This window comes from Mus caroli, unplaced genomic scaffold (assembly GCF_978045245.1).
Source record: "Mus caroli unplaced genomic scaffold, Mus_caroli_1 scaffold_2, whole genome shotgun sequence".
In the NCBI taxonomy this organism is placed as follows: Eukaryota; Metazoa; Chordata; class Mammalia; order Rodentia; family Muridae; genus Mus; species Mus caroli.
In genome coordinates, this window is record NW_028227257.1 from 43903333 (window position 1) to 43922485 (window position 19153).

The window sequence follows — 19153 nt, forward strand, 5'->3', positions numbered from 1 at the left end:
AAGATAGGAATGTGAAAGGGACCTTGCCTGTTTTACTGGCACAGGCATACAGGTTTCTTTTTGTGCAGAAATAATGGTGCTGCTGTTTAAAGCTTCCTATCAATGGTTTTCACTATTCTGATGGAACAGAATGCTTTTCATGAAATATTAAAGAAAAAGTTTCATAAATATTCATGTCATCTGCATCAACCTCAGATTTATACTAAAGGTGCAACTATTAAAGTGTGCTTGGGGTTCTTCAAAACTAAGAGTATCACGGAAAAGTTCAAAGAAATGTGGTCCTCATACAGAGTTGCAGGAGAGAGTACAAAGGAAAAGCTGTTTCAGGTTTAAAATGATGTATCCTTAAAGAACACCAACAATAAGAAACATCTATTCTTCATTCTGCACATGCTCCTAATGTTGACAGACCCACTTGTTAAGTTCCTGGTGGCCTTTATGATGGTGACTATTTTATTTTTTGCATTGCTGAGGATCGGTGCATGTCCCAGGTTTGTACCCCAACACTGAATGGCTTACCCAGTTCTGGACTTCATTGAAAAGGCACTATTGGATTTGAAATATTTGTTTTGTCTTGGAATTGAAAACATATTCTGCAAAAAGCTTATTTTAGTATTTTTCAGTCAGGTATTTGAAGATATTTCCTGCTTATGAAGTTACACAATTATAAATCCTAAATTTCACCTTACTGGAAATACTTCAAATCATCCAATAATGGTGAACAGCCCATTGTTCTTTGAAAATCAAAGGCAACTTTGAGGAGGCTTCCTTCTCGATACTCCTGGTTGACCCCAAATTCAGAGATCCATCTCCCTCTGCTTCCCAAGTATGGGGATCAAAGGTGTGTGCTACCACTGCCTGGCTGGAGAGATTGTGTCAGGACAGAATATTGTGTAGTGGGCTAGAAAAGATGAGTGTTATCCTTCCATTAACAATGAATGGTTAAGCGGAGATGGGTTACGTGAGTAGACAAGGTTAGACTAGAAATGCAATACTGTGTTCAATAAAGTGGATATTATTCTTTATCTGGTAGATATGAATTCCTTGTGTGCAGATGGCATGGAAATATGATTAGGACCATCATTTGGCAAAACTATTCTGTGTATATGGAAGGGATTTGAAGGGAACAGAAATTGAATAGGTGAAAGTGGAAACATTTAGTTCTTTGGAAAGTTAGTTATGTCAAATGATGTTTTGTTGGAGCACACACGTCAAAGGATGTGGTTGTCATTCTAAATCAAACACGGGAAAGACTTTTTCCCGAAGCAGATACATGTGAAAGGATGTTTGGATATAGCAAACACGTGAAAGGACACTTGATGAAGGAATATAAATATGACCTCACAGACAGTAGGAGATGAACTCAGCATTGGTTTGGTTTGCTCTGCTGCATTATTCTTTACTAAGGACAACACACAAGTATTGGTTCACCATACACAGCAATGTTGAGTTCAACTTGTGATAACACCGCCATTGAGAGAAACTCACCCAAGAACTGATCTTTAGGTTCCTGCACCAGCTTGCTTCTTTTGCAGCCTCGCCTCAGGCTGATTGGCAATCCTGGTGACTTCTTCAGAATTGAACTACAGTTGCTGGTCCATGCCTGATGTCTACTTGCTGAAAGAGTTGGCCTGAAGCTGCCTGATGCTTGGCTGCCTAGAGGACTGGTCTGTAGCTTCTGAATTGTGTTTGGTGTTTGCTACAGGACTGAACTGCTGCCAAAGTGTGGGAAGCTGTCCTTATCAATCTGCAATCACCATTACAAAATGGCGCCGGTTTCCGTTGTGCCTACGGTGGCCTAACTGGTAAACAAGCAATATGCGCATGTGCAAGAGTGTGTTCGCGCCCATCCCTGGGCATGCTGAGAGAGCAGCCAATCAGGTGTGGACATGCCACACTGAGGTGTATATAAGCAGCACCTTTTTGGGGCTTGGGGTCTTCCTCTTCATGCTGAAGCTAGCGTAATAAAGAATTGCTGCAGAAGGATCCGGTTGTTCGAGTGTGTGTTCTTGCTGGCGAGACAATAGCGCGCGAGACCAAAAAAGATCAAGCTCACGCCCAAAGAACTACTGATGAACAGGTCCACTGCCCCAATAGCCTAATAACGTTTCTCTTCCACTATCTCTGCTGGATGGTGGGCTAGAGGAGAGGTGGAACCATTATTAAAAGTACGTTGCAAAAAAAAATGTATGCTTACAAATAAGAATGCTCAAACTCCTGGGTGTCAAAGAAGCAGAGAAGTTTAAAGGAAAGAGAAAAATGCTTCTCAGAACAGGGAGGTACAATTTGTAGATGTGTCAGCAGCTGGGAATGGGGGCTGATGAGGCCAAGCAGAACAAGATTGCCCCAGGTTAAGCAGTGGCTAGGATTGCTCAAACACATAGGGAGAACAGATGGAGAACTGGGCTCCATTTTTTATTAATTACACACAATGTGAACACTGTCTGTCTAAAGCTTGATATCTCTAAGGAGGAAAGATTGAGGGTCTCCTCACAAGGGTATAAGGCATTTCACAAGCATAATTGAGGACATGTGATTGGATGAAACAACTGAGGGAAAAACAGATCTCTCAACAAGTGATCAATTATAGATTTCATTCCTGTTTTCAATTACTTTCCAGGAAGCTCATTGCTGAATGTTAGACCCAGGTGCAGACAGTTCTGTAGGTTTTCTGAAGGATGCTCTTGTACCCTATAATTTGAGCCCCCTTTAAGCCTTGGGGCTTGAAGATTGTGCATAAAACATTTGAAAAACTATGTTTCACAAATTCTCCCATGTACACATTCTTCATATTTTACCATCCCTTAAGTCAAGAGATGTGTTAGTGATCATTGGGTGGCATGTAATTTGACAGGCAGAATATCTTTATTCTGTGAGATCCATAAATATGGGGTGCCCAAAGGCACCCCATCTAAAAAGAAATCAAATGAAGTTTTCCGAGTCCTAAACTGAAAACAAAATTCCTATATACAGAAGCCAGATAACAGCGGAAACTCAGGTAAGTCTTGTGGCTTAGTAAAACCAGGCTCACTTTGCATTTCTTGGGACTTAGCTCCAGGAGACAGCAGGATCCTGGATTTGTGAGGCTCCACTGTATTAGAACAACTATACGAGACACCCAGACAAAGGTGGTGTCATGGTGGAATCCAAGGTGGCACAGCCAAGATCCAGTACATCTGTATACACCAGAAAAATGCTAAAATGAACAGCCACGATGAGAACAGTGACAGTGATCTTGAAAAAACTAGTTAGTAAGGCTCACTCTACAGAGCTTCAGAGGAGGGCCTTTGGGATTGTCTGGAAGACCAGAAGCTCCTCCCGCCTAGCAGATAACAAAGAGCTTCCTTTGTAGCCAGATATCAACTAGAGGAGGCCATAAGAACTGCTAGAGGAGACAGTGCTCTGAATAGGACTGGGCACTAGAGCAACATGCCTTGAAACACAACAGTGTTCTAATGCTAGAAGAAAATGAGTCATTTTAATTATCAAGGTTTTTTTTTCTTTAATAATTATAGAACTTGGGTGCATAAACTTGTAAAAAAATGTGTCTGTGTGAGTGTCTGCCACATGTGTGTGGGTATGTACAGAGGTAAGAGGGGATCAGATCGCCTGGGGCTGGAGTGACCGCTGATCATAGGCCACCTGGATGTGGGTGCTGGGAATTCAAGCCCTGGTCACCTATAAACACAGCAAGCACTTTTGGATGCTGATCCACCTCCCTAGCACACAGCAAAGGTCATAATTTTGCTGTTATATGTGTTGACTTTAATGTTGTTCCAATAGATCCTTTATGGGTAAATATGTTTCAAATACTCCACAGACCACATGAGGCTCAAGAAGAAGGAAGGCCAAAGTGTGGGTGCTTCGGTCCTTCTTGGAGAACAAAATACTTGCAGGAGCAAATATGGAGATAAAAGTGTAGAGCAGAGAGTGAAGGAAAGGCCATCCAGAGACTGCCCCACCTGAGGATTCATCCCATATACACTTACCAAACCCAGACACTATTGTGGATGCAAAGAAGTGTATGCTGAAAGGAGCCTGATATGGCTGTCTTCTGAGAGGCCCTGCCAGAGCCTGACAAATACAGTGGAGGATGTTAGCAGCCAACCATTGGACTGTGCATGGGATTCCAAATAGAGGAGTTAGAGAAAGGACTGAAGGAGTTGAAGGGGTTTGCAACCCCATAGGAAGAACAATGTCAACCAACCAGACTCCCCAGAGCTCCCAGGGACTAAGCCATAAACAAACGAGTACACATGGCTCCAGCTGCATATGTAGCAGAAGATGGCCTTGCCAGGCATCAGTCAGAGGAGAGGTCCTTGGTCCTATGAAGGCTCAATAGATGCCCCAGTGTAGGGGAATCGAGCGATTGAGCGTGGGGAGGTGGGAGTGGGTGGGTGGGTGGAGGAACACTCTCATAGAAGCAGGGGGAGGGAGGATAGGATAGGGGGTTTCTGGGAGGCAGGGAAACTGGGAAAGGGGCTAACATTTGAAATGTAAATAAAGAAAATATCCAATAAAAAAGGAAAAAAGTAATCTGGGATAAATTAAAACTGTTTCAGAATCTAAAACTGCAAACTATAACTATTCACCATGGTATAGAAGAAGGGAGACCCAGAGATCACATGACCAGAAAAATGGGAAACTAGGAGCCTTCTGAAAAGCAAGGACAAGTGGTGAGTGGTAGCTTCAGGGCAGATGAGAGAATGACAGCAGCCTGAGGCTCTTGGAAGGAGCACTGGCTTTGAGGAAGAGAAGCTAACAATTGTATTTTGAAAACTGGCAGTCCCAATGTGAGGGCCTTTTGTCAAATGGGATGTTGGTGCTGAATATATGCAGTCTTGATTCTACTGTTTTACAAAGAAGAAAGCCAGGAATTTGACAGGGTACAGAGCTATTATGAGCTATTCAACTCATAACTATGAGGGGAAAAAAGCTCATGACTTCTGTATGTAGAATCTGTGTGTTCTGTGTCAGTTAGGGGGGGGGGACCACAACGGGGATGGGAAATAAAGCCCCTCTTTGAAAATAATGAAGAGAACATACATGAAGAGGCAAAGGTTTTCTAGAAAGCATTGTGGAAGCAAGTACTCTGGTAGATGTTACATGTGTTTTCATTTTTTATTAGAGAAGTTGTACATTGAATTTTAGCCTTCATGGTATCATAATCTTCTCTGCCCTCTTCAGAGGAACACACAGAGTCTATTCGTACAACCATATACAACAATTAAGTTGGCATTTTGTATTCTAAAATCAGGAATCTGACTCTTGCTAGGCTACCGGATCCCTGCATGCTCCTCTGAGTTTGGGCAGCATGGCTCCATCCCATCGGTCCACTTTATGAGACACCTGCAAGGCAACTACAGCAGGCGAGAAGACCATGCAGATTAACACGGTAGCAAATTGTTTGGATATTTAACAGACATAAAAAGGTTATTTCCTGATATGAAAGTCTGAAAATCTGCATAAATATTTTTGTGTAAAATTAAATTAGTTATGTATTTTTCAAACTAGAACTTGAAGTATCAAGAATGCCCACATAATTCATATACACATATATATAGACTTTTTCATTATGCTAAAAGTCTTGGTAGTCAAATAATATTCTGTGCCATACATTTACTTAACCAGTATTTATTTGGTGTTAGGTTAACTGTATCTGAGTGGGTTAGTCATAATTGGTGCTTGTGCATCATGCAAAACATTACGTCTAGGATTCCTGTTTACTAGTCTTGTCGATGGTAATGTTTAGATGATTTTGCGCTATAACCGTGAGAATTAAGGAGTATAAATACTTTGTACATGGTCACATTTACAAACATTTGCCAATAACCACTTGACGATCCTTATAGTGTATAGTGAATTGCAATATGTGGAATCGGCAGAAGCAATTCCTACAAGGCAGGGTCAGCTGTAAACTTTCTGAAACGAGCCTGCCGAGTCCCCCTGGGAGCATTGATGAGCTTGGCACAGATACACCGTTTTGTGTCTCTATTGTCCTAACGATTTCTGCAACATTTACAGGAAGGTTAGCATCTTATGGCATGGTAAAGACATGGCACTTACTGATGAGGTAACTTAGGTGTAGAAAATTCTGCAAAGTGATTTGTATAGCAGACCGCCACTTCTGCTAATGAACTGTAGACAGAGTTGTTTCTTCTAGAGCATGCGCTTACGATTAAGTTACTAATGCACTAATTTTGTTTTGTTTTGTTTTGTTTTGCAGCAGCAGCAGCTCAAACATGGCCGAATGCACCACAAAGCAGAGTTGTTATCACCAAGCCCACTGGCTTGTGATGCCGTCTCATAGCAAACATGTTTAAGCCATATATCATGATTCAACTCTGCCTGTCAGGAATAGGGGATTTCTCTCTCTCTCTCTCTCTCTCTCTCTCTCTCTCTCTCTCTCTCTCTCTCTCTCTCTGTGTGTGTGTGTGTGTGTGTACATAGCTACTTTTGGTTGGCCAAAGAAATTCAATACTCAAATTGTTAAATATAAGAGTGTTTGGTCATCCCCAGTCCATGTGGTTTCAGGTAACACCGTGTCTATACATAAAAGAAACACAAAGAAAACAGCTTTTGTCTGTGGAGTCTGTGTTCGGAAGCTGGGCATGATCTTCTGCTGTTGCATGGTCTTCCAGCTTCAGTTTGCACTCTGGAGTTTCATACTACTGTTGCTGGTCTGCGGTCCATCTCGGCTTCCAATTTCACCATCTGCTGCATCTCCTTCGCCTACAACACCAGAAACACAGCCTTACACATGGAAATTCCCTTCTGAAGATTCCCACTGGCCCTATCCTCTCTTCCTGCTAAACCCATCCTTATTACATAAATGGCAAGCGGACCGGCAGCCTCAGAAGTTCTAGGGATTATTTTCAGAAATGCAGAATCTTGGAGTTTGCTTAAAAGCCACAGGATCTGAATCTTTATTTCAACAGGATCTTGCAAGAAACTTTCATGGTACTCAAAAATCTGGGAAAATCTGGCCTACAAATTTCTGGGAAAAACCACATGAAAAGAACTTGAGCCAGATACTTAGATGATGTCAAATCAAACTGTTTAATTTAGTGTTATGTGACTTTGTTTGGATAATTCTATCACTTTCAGGATAGCATTGCTTTCATACAACTAATTTTTCAAGCAGCCTGAAGTTTAATTAAAAGTAATTACTTCAGAGTCTATCGATGGGGCTAGGCAAGGTAAGAGCATGTGTGTTACACAGCTTTGGCTAGAGTCCTACAAACAGAACATTACAGGAGCAGGCAGGATGCTAGAAATGTTACTATTCAAACTCTGGCCTCCTGCTTCTCTGAAGTAATTTAGTTTTTACAGATTGGCAGGATATAAGCTGGGGTGAATTTAAAATCATGAATTAAGACAGTCACTAAAGCAACAAGCTTATTTGAGAGGGGCTATAGAAGCAGGTTCTAGGGGTGGACATGGGGAAATCAATCAAGTGATTCATTTCAACTTTTACTTACTTTCCAACCAAAGCCTAGATGCCCAACCCACAAGCTTGCAATGTTTGGCAGGGTAAGAAACCCTCCTCCTTTTTTCAGTGATATACCACTGAAACAAAGGACAGGTAAGAATGGAAAATGACAAATCAATAGAGATATATTTTGAAAGGAAAATTCTGAAGTGCCATGATATTACGGTTCATGTTTGCTTTGATGTTCCAGCTAAATGGAAGGTCAGAGGAAGGGGCTGGCCAATTCTAGATCATACTAGAAGTACCTAAATCTCCCAAATGAAGTCCCAGAACAAAAATCAATTTATGTCACAGATAATGCAGTGCTGTTATTATTATTATTTCAACATTATGGCTTTCGTTTTCATTTTAGTGAGGGTAGATATAGCATCACTAAAGAATTTTAGATCCATGTAAATTTGGGGCTAATGAGTCCCTCTACCCATATAATTTTCAATGCCTGACATACAGTAATACTCACAAGAAAATGAAGAAATGGAGAAAATATACAAACATGAAATAATGACACAAACAGTATCCGTGAGAGATGACAGTGACACATTTTCAGCACTGGAAATTAAATGACTTGGTGTTCAGTAAACAGTAATAAAAGATTCCCTACATTTTGGCCCCTTTGCATTTAAGGATTCTATTGAACATAATATAAAATGCATAATGAAATGCCATTCAAAGATGGCCCTGAGAGCTAAGTTGTAACACAAGTAGTGTGGCCATCCATTTTTATTGCCTGGGATCACTTAGCAGATGTTTGGCTATTACAACAGACATCTTTCTCAAAAACATTCTGTTTCCAAGAGTCAATTAGATAGTAACCCTATAAGGGGTGACTAGCCACAGGCAGACCAGACTTAACAGAGAACATGGCAAAAGCCATTGTATTATAACATTTCTGCACATGGACCACAACATTACATCATCGAAAAGGACCAACAGACATTATATAAAAATAATGTTCTCAGTCTGGGTTGTCTTCATGGTAACAACCCAATTCTTGGATTTGTAATTGGAAATGCTGGATAAAACACTCCCACAAGCAAATGTGACAGCATTTCAGATTAAGTAGTATGAGGAATTCAAGCATGAAATAGCCAGGGTTTTAAGTCTAAACCCTTAAGATATCAGTTAGCTATGACCAGATGGGAGTCATAAATGGAAATCAAACCAAGAATACTGACATAGCCAGGAAGGAAAGCAAGGTCTTGCTTATCATCAAAATTTCAGTCCTACCTTGTGTTTGGGACACTGCATGACAGGATTTCAAAAGCTGTTTGTACAAAAATAGTAATGTCAAAATTGAGTCATATATAGAAAACAAAGAAAATAAATGAATACCGAAGTGATTTTGAGAAATGAATGCAAAACTATATTCAGAAAAGAAAAAAAAAGCTAAGAGTAAAACATGTACACACCCATCGGCAACAACTTTCCCCAAGCTGAGCTCAACAAAGGAAAAAAGGAATAACAAAACAAACAACCAATGCCTATTAGCACAACGTGTGTCACTCTCCAGTGAGTGGGTAGGGAGCCTTAGCTTTGCTGAGCCCTTTCCCTCACTCTATTGAATGATAGGGTTGATGACAGATATTAATTTTTAAGACTTAAATGTGACAGGGATGGAATCATTAAATGTCTGAAATGGTACATGTCAAGACAGATGAAACACTGGGTGGTTGGAGGACTATGAGAAAAACTAAGTCACAAGATTACAATATGTGTACAGATATGTCCTGACCCTTGGGAAACTAAGTGAACAACTGGCTGATAAAAGAAGCCAGGCTAGAGAGTGCTTTACAAAGGACAGGATCCAGAATCAAGACCAAACAGTGTGAGCACTTTAGCTGTTTTGCCCAATGCCTTTGAATGTGGTCTCGTTAGTTACATAGATCCACCGGGCTTTATTTTGGGGTTGACAGGGCATGGCTAGAAAGACTACAATGGAAAAAGTAAGAAACCATAAAAGGCGATATAATATGGATGTGTAGATTAAAGCATCTTTGGTTTACACACAAGGAAGAAACCTGGGGCTTAACAAAGGGTTGGAAGATTGCTTTACAAGTCTGGGATTGTGTGAATACGGTGACCTGTTTTGTTAAAGGAATGTGTACTTGGCTTTGAATGGAGTTCTGTTACATGGCTTCAGCCTTTGTGTTTATGAGGAAGCCCGGGGATTCCCTGTGTCTCTGCCCTGTGCACAGGAGAGGATTATAACAGACAGAGGGACTGAGGACTCAGGGCTTCCTGACCTGCATGTTAAAAAAAAATACACTACCCAAACCGGGTGTTTAATTGGTTATGCAACAAGAGATATTATATTTTCAAATTAAAGCTGAATGTAGAAATTCCATCCCCAACTCTACATTTGCAGAACATTTCTATTGGAATGACTTTTCCTTGAGTATCATTACATTTTTACATCTGGATATTTTTCACATTCGGAGCTTTCTTAAGTTTCTGTGACTCAAAATCTCACGTTTGTGGGTGGTAGATGTACTTATGACATATTAATAGGTAATATATGAGTTTTAAGAACAAAAAAACCTGGATCTTTCCAACATGGTCCAATCAATACAACTCCCAATAACCCAGGATTTTAATGCAAGTAGTCTTCCATAGTTCAAGGGACCCATGTATTAGTATAATGCACATAGTGATTTCTTTATTATGCTTTAAAAGTAGCAACACCTGAAAACTGTATTCTCTAGCTATGTAGTGATGAGTAATTTTTAGCACATTTACATTCTTTAGTCAAACTTGTTGCTAAGCAACACAGTAATTTCTAAATAGTTTCTTAATTTAGATAGTTAAACCCTAAGTGTGCCTTGCCTTTCATCAGGCCCTTCTTTGAAAGAAGATTCGAAAGCCTCTCAGAGATGCTCATCCTCTGTTTTCTTTAAACACCTCCCCCCATCCCCCAGTGAGTTCGGAAGCTTTGGAGATCATAGTGGCTCAACCCTTTCTTATAGTCTCATGTCACCTTGGGGACACATACTGAGAAGTGCTTTCAGGAAAGAAAGCATAAGTCGCATGGTGTGTACCAGATGTATTTATGAGTTGGTCAAATGAACTGGACTGCTAGGACCAAACATGTGAACTGTCTCTCTTGAGGACCAGGGCAGTAGTTATGACTAGAACTGAGTAGCTGAACTTAATTCATGCCCACAAGAGGACTGGGTTCTGTCCAACAGAGAGTGAGAGCGAGAGCGAGGACTTGGAACAAGAAGCTAGGTTTGTTACCTAAGCTACAACACAAAAAGTGACTTTGTGGATTTGTGTTCCTCTCTTAAGGACCTTTCAAAGTGTAACTCCTTCTGAAGTACTCTTCAGGATGAGTTATTAACTCTGAAGAAAACGTAGGTAGGATTGCTTTCTAGAAGGGAAGACATGTAAAAGAAAAATGCAGTATGATTATTTCTTCAAAAGCTCTATACAGTTTCTTTTTTTTTTTTTTTTTTTTGGTTTTTCGAGACAGGGTTTCTCTGTGTAGCCCTGGCTGTCCTGGAACTCACTTTGTAGACCAGGCTGGCCTCGAACTCGGAAATCCGCCTGCCTCTGCCTCCCGAGTGCTGGGATTAAAGGCGTGTGCCACCACGCCCGGCTTCTATACAGTTTCTAAAATGTGAAGATGAACATCCAAGTCCAATGCCTGAACCAAGATCGAAATGGGACCAAGTGAGACAGAAAAAATGTGTGCCTTGCTAGGAGTTCCAGCCTGGGAAGCTAGAGGGCCAAAGGAAGGCCGCTGGGCAGTGGATCACATGGGATGGAGCCTGGTATACTACACTTGCCATGCTTCGTGGAAACAGACTTGTCCAGGTGTCTAAACTGACTAAGTGGAGTTTGGATAACTACTGCTGTGTACCACTGTTCTTCTCTATTGAGTGGTTTTGTTTTGTTTTGTTTTGTTTTAAGAAACAAACCCCGAGAAGATGCTGAACACTCTTCCCTGGGTTGTTGAGTTGTGGGGGGCATGAATTTAGATCCCACCATAAAGCCCTGGGAAGAATTTACAAGTTCACATTTTAGATTGGCGCTGAAAATAGACGGTTCTTCTCTTTTACTTTTAATACACTAACACGCACAGCCTATAAGCTGTAGAGCTACACACAGAAATGAAGAAGTGGTTCGTAACTTGCTTGCTTAGGGCCATCACACTTAGAACCCATCCTGTCATAGACTCAAAGGACAACTTTACACTCTTAATCCCCCAGAGCCTCTGGCCTCTCCCCCTCCACAAAAGGCACTTCTCTTCTTTTTGGATGAAGAGGAGGAAGTCCAGTAAGATCCAGAAGTCTCTCTACCTTCCACTGTATTTCCTGACCACAGGGTTCTCATGAGCCATGGCACTGCACCCCTGAAGCTGATGGGCTGCCTATGTCTGTTATTTACATGGGGTGAAATACCTGCTCGTTCTGTTTCTCTAGGAACTCTAGGTGCTCCAGCTGGACTTTTTTCAACTGATCCATTTCTTTTGACTGCTTCATTGCCAGCTGGAAAGAAAATGTGATCAATGTCATGTTGTCTTAAAATTATAAATGGTGGATAGCTTACTGGGTTTATAATTTAACCGGGGGTGATCACACTTTTCAAAAAGGAATGAACAAAAGAGCCTGGAAACTGTTAAGGGTTTAAACTCGTAGTGTATATTGGGCAGATCTTTCCTTCCCAAGTCTTAGAAAATGGCTGAGCACTTATGCATGACTAGAAGGTGGCACTGTCACCTCCACAAAGCCATGTCAGTTAATTTCCATAATGATTTTAGTAAGAGATCGCTTTGGCTTTCAGGGAGGGGCAAAGCTGGAATACTTAATGTACAGGAAAAAAATGAAATTAGGTAAATGAGCTTGCAAGGCTGAGATGCAAGCACAAGTTACATTTTCCAAAGAGGAGTGTCGAGAAAAACATGGGATACTCACTCTCTTTCTTTCTTCTAGGAACTTCTTAGTGTTGCTGCTGTTCAACTCCCTAACTCGCCTAAAAGCAATGGAGACAAAGAACAGTCAGTCCACCAGTCTGTGGAACTGCCTCACTTTCACCGACCACAAACTGTCTTCTCTCGATTCCCGGCGAAGACGGTTGTGTCCTTTCTCTTTCATTTTTATTGTATCATTTTTTCAAACACACAAAATAGATAGGAAAATATAAAACCACCTTGTCACATCACTCAGATTAACCAATACTTATGTTTCTTTATAATTTCTCGTTCCTGTGAATGTGTGTTTACCTGTGTGGGTTTATTTCCACCACGCATGTGCTGGAGCCCTAAGAGGACAGAAGGTGTTGAAGCCTCTGGTACTGGAGTTATAGATTGAGATTTTGTACTGCTAAGTGCTGGCCCCCAAGTCCTGAAGTCTGTATGTAGCTCCTGTGACCAAGTCACTTCTGATTGGTAAATAAAGATGTCAATAGCTGGGTAGAAGAGACATAGGTGGGGTTTAGGTTTCCCAGGGCTTGGGGTCTGAGGAGAACCAGAAGGGGAAGAAGAGGAGTGCGGGAGGAGGAAGGAGAAGCCAGCATGGGTTAGGAGTCAAGAGAACCTGGGCTTGTGCGTTGGCCAATTGGAGTTAAGAGCAGCCCAGATGAAACATAGTACGCAGGGTTATTGATAGGAAAGTAGATCCTAACAGTATGGAGGGTAGATGTCTGCCCAGCTCTTGTGTTGTTGCAGGCTTATTGTAAATATAAAGCTGTGTGTGTGTCTTTCATCCAGGAACTTAAATAGCAACCGTGGGGGCTGGGATTAAATACTGTCTCCAACAGTGACAGGCAGTTGTGACCTGCCAAGTGGGCGCTGGGAAGCAAACTGAGGTTCTCTGCAAGAACAGTAAGCACCCTTAACCACAGAGCCATCTGTCCAGTCCCGGCTCTCCTATTTTTAAAGACAGAATTTTATACATAAAACTTAAACTTCCTCTGCACTCCTTCACATTCTATTTTCCCTTCTTCCTCTCCTTGGAGGAAGTCCCAAGGCTGACTGAGGCTTCCTTAGCTATATCTTAATATTTTTAACCAAAATGGATGTATCCACATGAAACACATCTAAGTGTTCTCAAAATTTCCTGTGTCACAGACAGACTGCTGTGCTCCAAACCTAAGAGTCTGACTCAGTGGGGCTGAGAGGGCCTGGGCATCAGCATTTCTAATGGGATCCCACAAAGCACTGTTACTGCCGGCACACAAAAATCATTTTGTGTGTTTTCAGGACTTAGGATATTTTGGGTATATTTCCTTCAGAAACTCAAGCTTCAAGACTTGCTTGCTGGTAGGCTATAGACAACTTCATCTTCGTCCTATGGCTTCATCTTCACCCCACGGCTTCCGCCCCTAGGTTAGTGCGGGGGGTTTTTCATGACTACACAACAGAGAACTGGGTGAACTCCTGCAGTAATGGTGGCTGCTTAGGCTTCTCCGTTTGTGCTCACGGCATGTGCAGTTTTCCTTTTCTCTTTTAGACTAGTGTTTTCTTTTTCTTCTTTGAAATTTATACAAGTATACATTCTAAATTTCCTACTGCCTTCCTCCAGCTTCCCCCAAGGCCTGCCCTCCACGTTCATGTCTTCTTTTGTTCTTATTATCACCATTAATAGCCCCTAAATCCAATTAGTGTTGACTGCATTCACATGGATGCGGGGCTGTCCACGGGGAAGTGTGTATTTTTCGAAGCAATTCTCCATTCTATGCATAGTTTCAGATTTACCATTAGCATTAAAGCTGCTTTGAAAGTGATTTGCCTCTGTTTATTTTCACTTTTCATCCCAAATATTATTAATTCATGTTTCTTTTCTCTTCTTGATCATTCTTGCTGACAATCTACTGAGTGAGTCATTAGGGGTTTTTTTTTGTTTGTTTGTCTGTTTGTTTTTTGTTTTCATTTTTAGATAAGCTATTACTTTTCTGCATGCTTTCTCTTGCTTTTTTTTCCTCCTACTTTAGCACTTTGTGCATTCTGTTATTTATTTTGACCTGGGATCTTGATGTTCACTTTGGTTTCTCCATTCCTTGAGTGTTCAGATCATTAATTTTCACATCTTTTAAGAAATACCCATGATTTTCATGTAAAAGTCGCTATAGTTTCTGTCCATGATAAACAGTGTCTGCATTTTAATTTTATATATAAATACTATATAATTTCTGTTTAAAAGAATAGTTTTTTAGTTTCTATTGGTCTTGCTAAGTCCTATAATAAGTCTTTAGCCTTAGTCCTCAGCAGTGTGATAAAGCCAAAGCCACACTATATATAATATGCTACTGTATAGGTAAGTGGCTTTTTGGCAGAGAGGTTGTTGTTGTTGTTGTTGTTGTTATTATTATAGAAACAGCAATTTGTTGATGCTTTAGAACCATGTAATGATGAATACAAAATTTCAGTCAATACATATAATATTTTTTGTGTGTAGCCCTGGCTGTGTTGGAACTCACGCTGTAGACCAGGCTGGTCTCAAACCCAGAGATCCTCCTGACTTTGCCTCGTGAATTCTGGCATTAAAGGCATGCATCCCCAACACCTGGCTACTTCAAAAGCCTAGCTAATGATATTAGTGGTACTTTAAAGTTTAGGGTGATTTGAAAGCTGAGACTTGTGGCCGGTCCCCTCATCCCAGAGCTCAATATTCTGAGACAGGAGGATCTTAATGAGTTCCAGGGTAGCCTTAAAAATGTAGTGAGGCATTGCATGTAAAAAAAAAAAAAAAGGAAAAGGAAAGTTTGTACTCAGCTGAACCTAGTCCACTCTGTAACACATTTGATAAAACACAATAAATGACTACTTAGCAGTCTGGTCTTCATGCTGAGTTTTATATCTCACTTTGTACAGGCTAAAGGAGTTCAAATTTAACACCACAGTCTAAAAAAAAATCAAACAAAAATAATTTGTATTTATTGTTTTGGATATTTGAGATTTTGTTTTGGATATTTGAGATTTTCAGGTAGAAGATGTATTTCCATGTATATAAGACTCTTAAATGAAGTTCCTTATCTGGGAAAATGTCCAGAAATTGGCACTTTTGAAAAGTGAACAAGCACCAGAGAGATGCTACAATACCAGTCTACAAATAATTGCTTGAACAGATGACTAATGTCCTCCCTGAACCTTCTTACTGGGAGGCACAGATGGCACTCCACAATGAGTGAGAAATATCTTGGCCAAACAGTAAAAATAAAAAAGCAATTTGTCTCCAGGTCAAAATCACTGTGGAGAACTAGTGAGATGGCTCAAGGGATAAAGGAACTTCAAACCAACCTGACAACCTGAGTTTGATCCCTGGGTCCCACAGGAGAGCACCAACTCCTGCAAGCTGTCATCTGACCTAATATGAGCACCCTGTGTGGTTGTGGCAGCTCCTGTATGTTCTCCCCTCCCCCACATCACAAATACAACACACTCACATAAAGTAAATAAATACATATAATAAAAAATAGATTACTGTGGAATGGTACTTCCCATTGAGGGGTGGAACTATTATGTTTAAAAGGCATTTTATAAAACTTTACCATAAAAGATGTATTAACTAGTTGGATGCTTTATATTTTGCCATATCTTGATTTATTATTACCTAGCATCATTTAAGAACTGCAAAGAATAAATACAACTGAGGCAGTCCTGCCTAAAACGTCAGTATCCACTGAGCATCCCAGAAGGCCAGGAAGCTGGAGCTGAAGCGCAGAAGATACCATCTTTGGGCTGCAGAGTCTTCTAGCAGCCCATGCTTCATGGAGTGATGCATGAGTCTGACATTCTAAACTCACTTTACTCTTTGGTCCCCAGAGCTAATCTGAATTCTGTGTTTTGTAGAGCAGAAACCAGTCTTTCAGTGGGCCTGGACGTCACTAGATACCATCTCTTTGTGAGCAGGAGCCCAGATAGCCATTGTTCCCCTCAGCTCTGCCTGGTCTTCTATTTGTAGAATAGATGGCTTTGGGTCCTTAGAGATGGATCATGATGGGTGACTATTATCTGTGGTCACTGGCAACGCCCCCTTGTCAGCAGCATGGCTGCTGCTCTGCCTCAGGTTCCTTTCACCAGCTGTGGTAAAGCTCAACTGCAACAAGAACCATAGCCTTACCACAGCAGGTCTGGTTCCACCCCATCTTGTCTTCCCTGGATTCCTGCCTCAGTTTCTTCTTCTAGAAAGCACACTTAACTGAGAACAAACCAGAAAAAAAATCTATGTGGAAACTTTACAGATAGTTCCTATTGACAAAGGCAGCAAATCAAGGTGGGAGGAACCTTCCTGATATTCAGACCCATCTCACCCGGGATGAGCTGACACCGGAGCAGGAGAGAAGATTACAGACCGATGGGAGGAGGAATGCTAAAGAATTATATCAATTATTGTCAGGTTTGTACATATGTTGTGTGAACGTGAATACATTTTACCAGTGACAGTTATCAGGAAAACATCAGAAACTACTCTACTATTGCAGTAATAATTGACTTCCATAGAAACTGTACTAACAGGACTCTTCGAACACCACAGTATTAATATCTCAGATCTATGCCGAGTTCACATAACCAAATGTTGCTGACACTGGTTCCCAGTAAACTAGACAGTCCCAGTGAGCACCCTCACACTTACCTTTCCCGTTCTGCCTTATTCTTGATAGATTTATCTTGACTGATGGCCTTGCTATTTTCCATAGAAATCTTAGCCTGATGGGCTCTCATCTCCTTGCTTTCCCTATGAAATAGAAATAAAAATAAATAAATGTAGAGGCATACAGAGGAGAGTTAGAATCCAGAGAGACTACCGTTGAAGGTCAATGAGCGATCAGATGGAGTTCTGATATTTGCTAAGAGGGTACAGCAATGCAAATGTATGGCCCTTTGTGCCACACTCCTAAAGGGTGCCTTTATGATTTATATCATGAAAGATAAAAACCTCAATACAATACATAAACGTAGGACTAGGTTCACATTCTTTACACAATTGACAGGCCCAGGTGAATGGAGATGGCTGAGGAAGGTAGTGCCATCTAGTGGATCATCATGGTCGGTGATTGGATGCTGTATTTGCTCAAAAACAAAACCAACCAACAAAAAAGCACAGATGTCCAGCTTCACCATGCACTGTCTGGGACCCAGCAGTGACAAGATGGGAGCGACAGGATGCTATAACCTTCACAAGTGACCTTCCTGCTGACCAACAACCCATAGACATGAGAGGAGCTATGTAGTTTCAAGTAAGTACAGGAAGTAGACCTCTATGTATTTCAGGTGACTAATGATTGTGTAAGTGCACAGGTATGTATAATGGACATGTCTATCTTTGATTCACTCTTGTAGACAATAAAGGCACATAGTTTGGAATATTCAAATGATGCAATTACAAATAATCTTAACTTATAGTCATCCCTTTATGTCTTTGCCTGCAATGTACAGGCGAGGAGGCTGGTTACCTAAGTCCAGTGGTTTACTCTACATCAAGAGAGATGGGTAATGCTAAAATGAAGCTTTAGCCAGCCACCTTACATCTCATCAGCAGGACAGTGAGAGAAACGCTGGACACAAAGCAACTGCTCTCAGAGTTTCCCATGATTTCTTTGTAAAGTGATTGATCTGCCCCCTTACCCTTCCTTCCTTTCCTTCAAGCAAGAACACTTATGAATGCCCACTGTATGAATGACAAGCATTCGGTAAAAGCAATACGAATTAGCAAGCAAAACAGACACCATCTAACAGGCAGTGGAAAAAAAACCCCGAATCCCACTCTCACTCTGAGAGTTGCTCTTAGCACAGACTTACTTAGAAAGACAAATTAGCAGCTGAGTTTGTGGTTTTCAAAAATGACTTCCTAAGCAATGAAAAATTACATTTAAAAAGTTTCTTTCAAAAAATATCTAAGTTTGAGACTCATGATTTTTCTTCATACAGTTACTAAAGTGATGGCCAGGAAGTGCCCCAGACTCTAACACATTTTGGAATAAGGGCAGGGGGTGCCTCCAAGCTGACATTGCAGCATTGCCCAAAGGCAGGATGGGATGCTGCCTAGACTCGTTGTATAACACATATCCAATCAAAAGCAGTCTTGACGGAAAAGGAATACGAGCTCTCACACTGAATAAGTAAAAGAAATACTTAGAACTTCACAGAGTACAGAACATTTCTTGACGGAACCAGATCATGCCAGACACCATTACTTGCCTCACACAGGCACTGGGATCCACGGCACACCACTTTATTTTCTCACAGCAGGATGTCTCACCTAAAGCAAGGCTGGGCATTTTCATATACTACCACATAACTTATGCAGCTGCCATTTTAAAAATGATCATTTTGCTCTATTGGTAAAAAGTGTTTGTTTTGCCCTGTCCTGTGTAAACCAGTATACCCTATCTGTGGCATACAGCAAATCCTTAATGAGGAGCAAGCATGCTGCTAGCAAACCGGGATGGAAAGATACAATCAGCAGACATGCTCTTCTGCGCAGGGAGAAGTCAGCTCAGTCTTGGCAGTATTTCTAACACAATATGCACTTTGCTTAAGTGGGCTTAGGCAAATGTGTTGGCAGGTCTTTGCTACCTTCTGAACGAGTCTCTCTTCCTGAAACATGAAGTTCTAACAACATACAGAAAGGAGGAGGCTCTCTAATGCATTGCCACTGTGAGATGAGAGTCATCCTAGGAGCTCCATCGGCCAGGCATGTGTCTCATATTCCTAGAGGATTC

The 19153-nt window shown here is 41.1% G+C and overlaps 1 protein-coding gene across 11 annotated transcripts in view; it reads right to left on the reverse strand.

Moving 5' to 3' along the window:
• Positions 1–5101: 5101 nt before the first annotated feature.
• Plcb4 (phospholipase C beta 4) overlaps positions 5102–19153 on the reverse strand; it is a 360685-nt gene continuing 346633 nt past the window's right edge. For 7 of the 11 annotated variants that reach the window (XM_085833842.1, XM_085833837.1, XM_029473925.2 and 4 more), the window contains 5 exons: positions 17065–17166; positions 12406–12463; positions 11893–11979; positions 8720–8756; positions 5102–6732 (listed from right to left, as the gene is read on the reverse strand). In XM_085833842.1, the coding sequence (XP_085689968.1) occupies positions 6644–6732; positions 8720–8756; positions 11893–11979; positions 12406–12463; positions 17065–17166 (373 nt within the window). In that variant the 3' untranslated portion in view covers positions 5102–6643. The remainder of the gene's footprint in view (positions 6733–8719; positions 8757–11892; positions 11980–12405; positions 12464–17064; positions 17167–19153) is intronic. The other 4 variants (XM_029473929.2, XM_029473932.2, XM_085833855.1 and 1 more) reach the window with 1 other exon arrangement.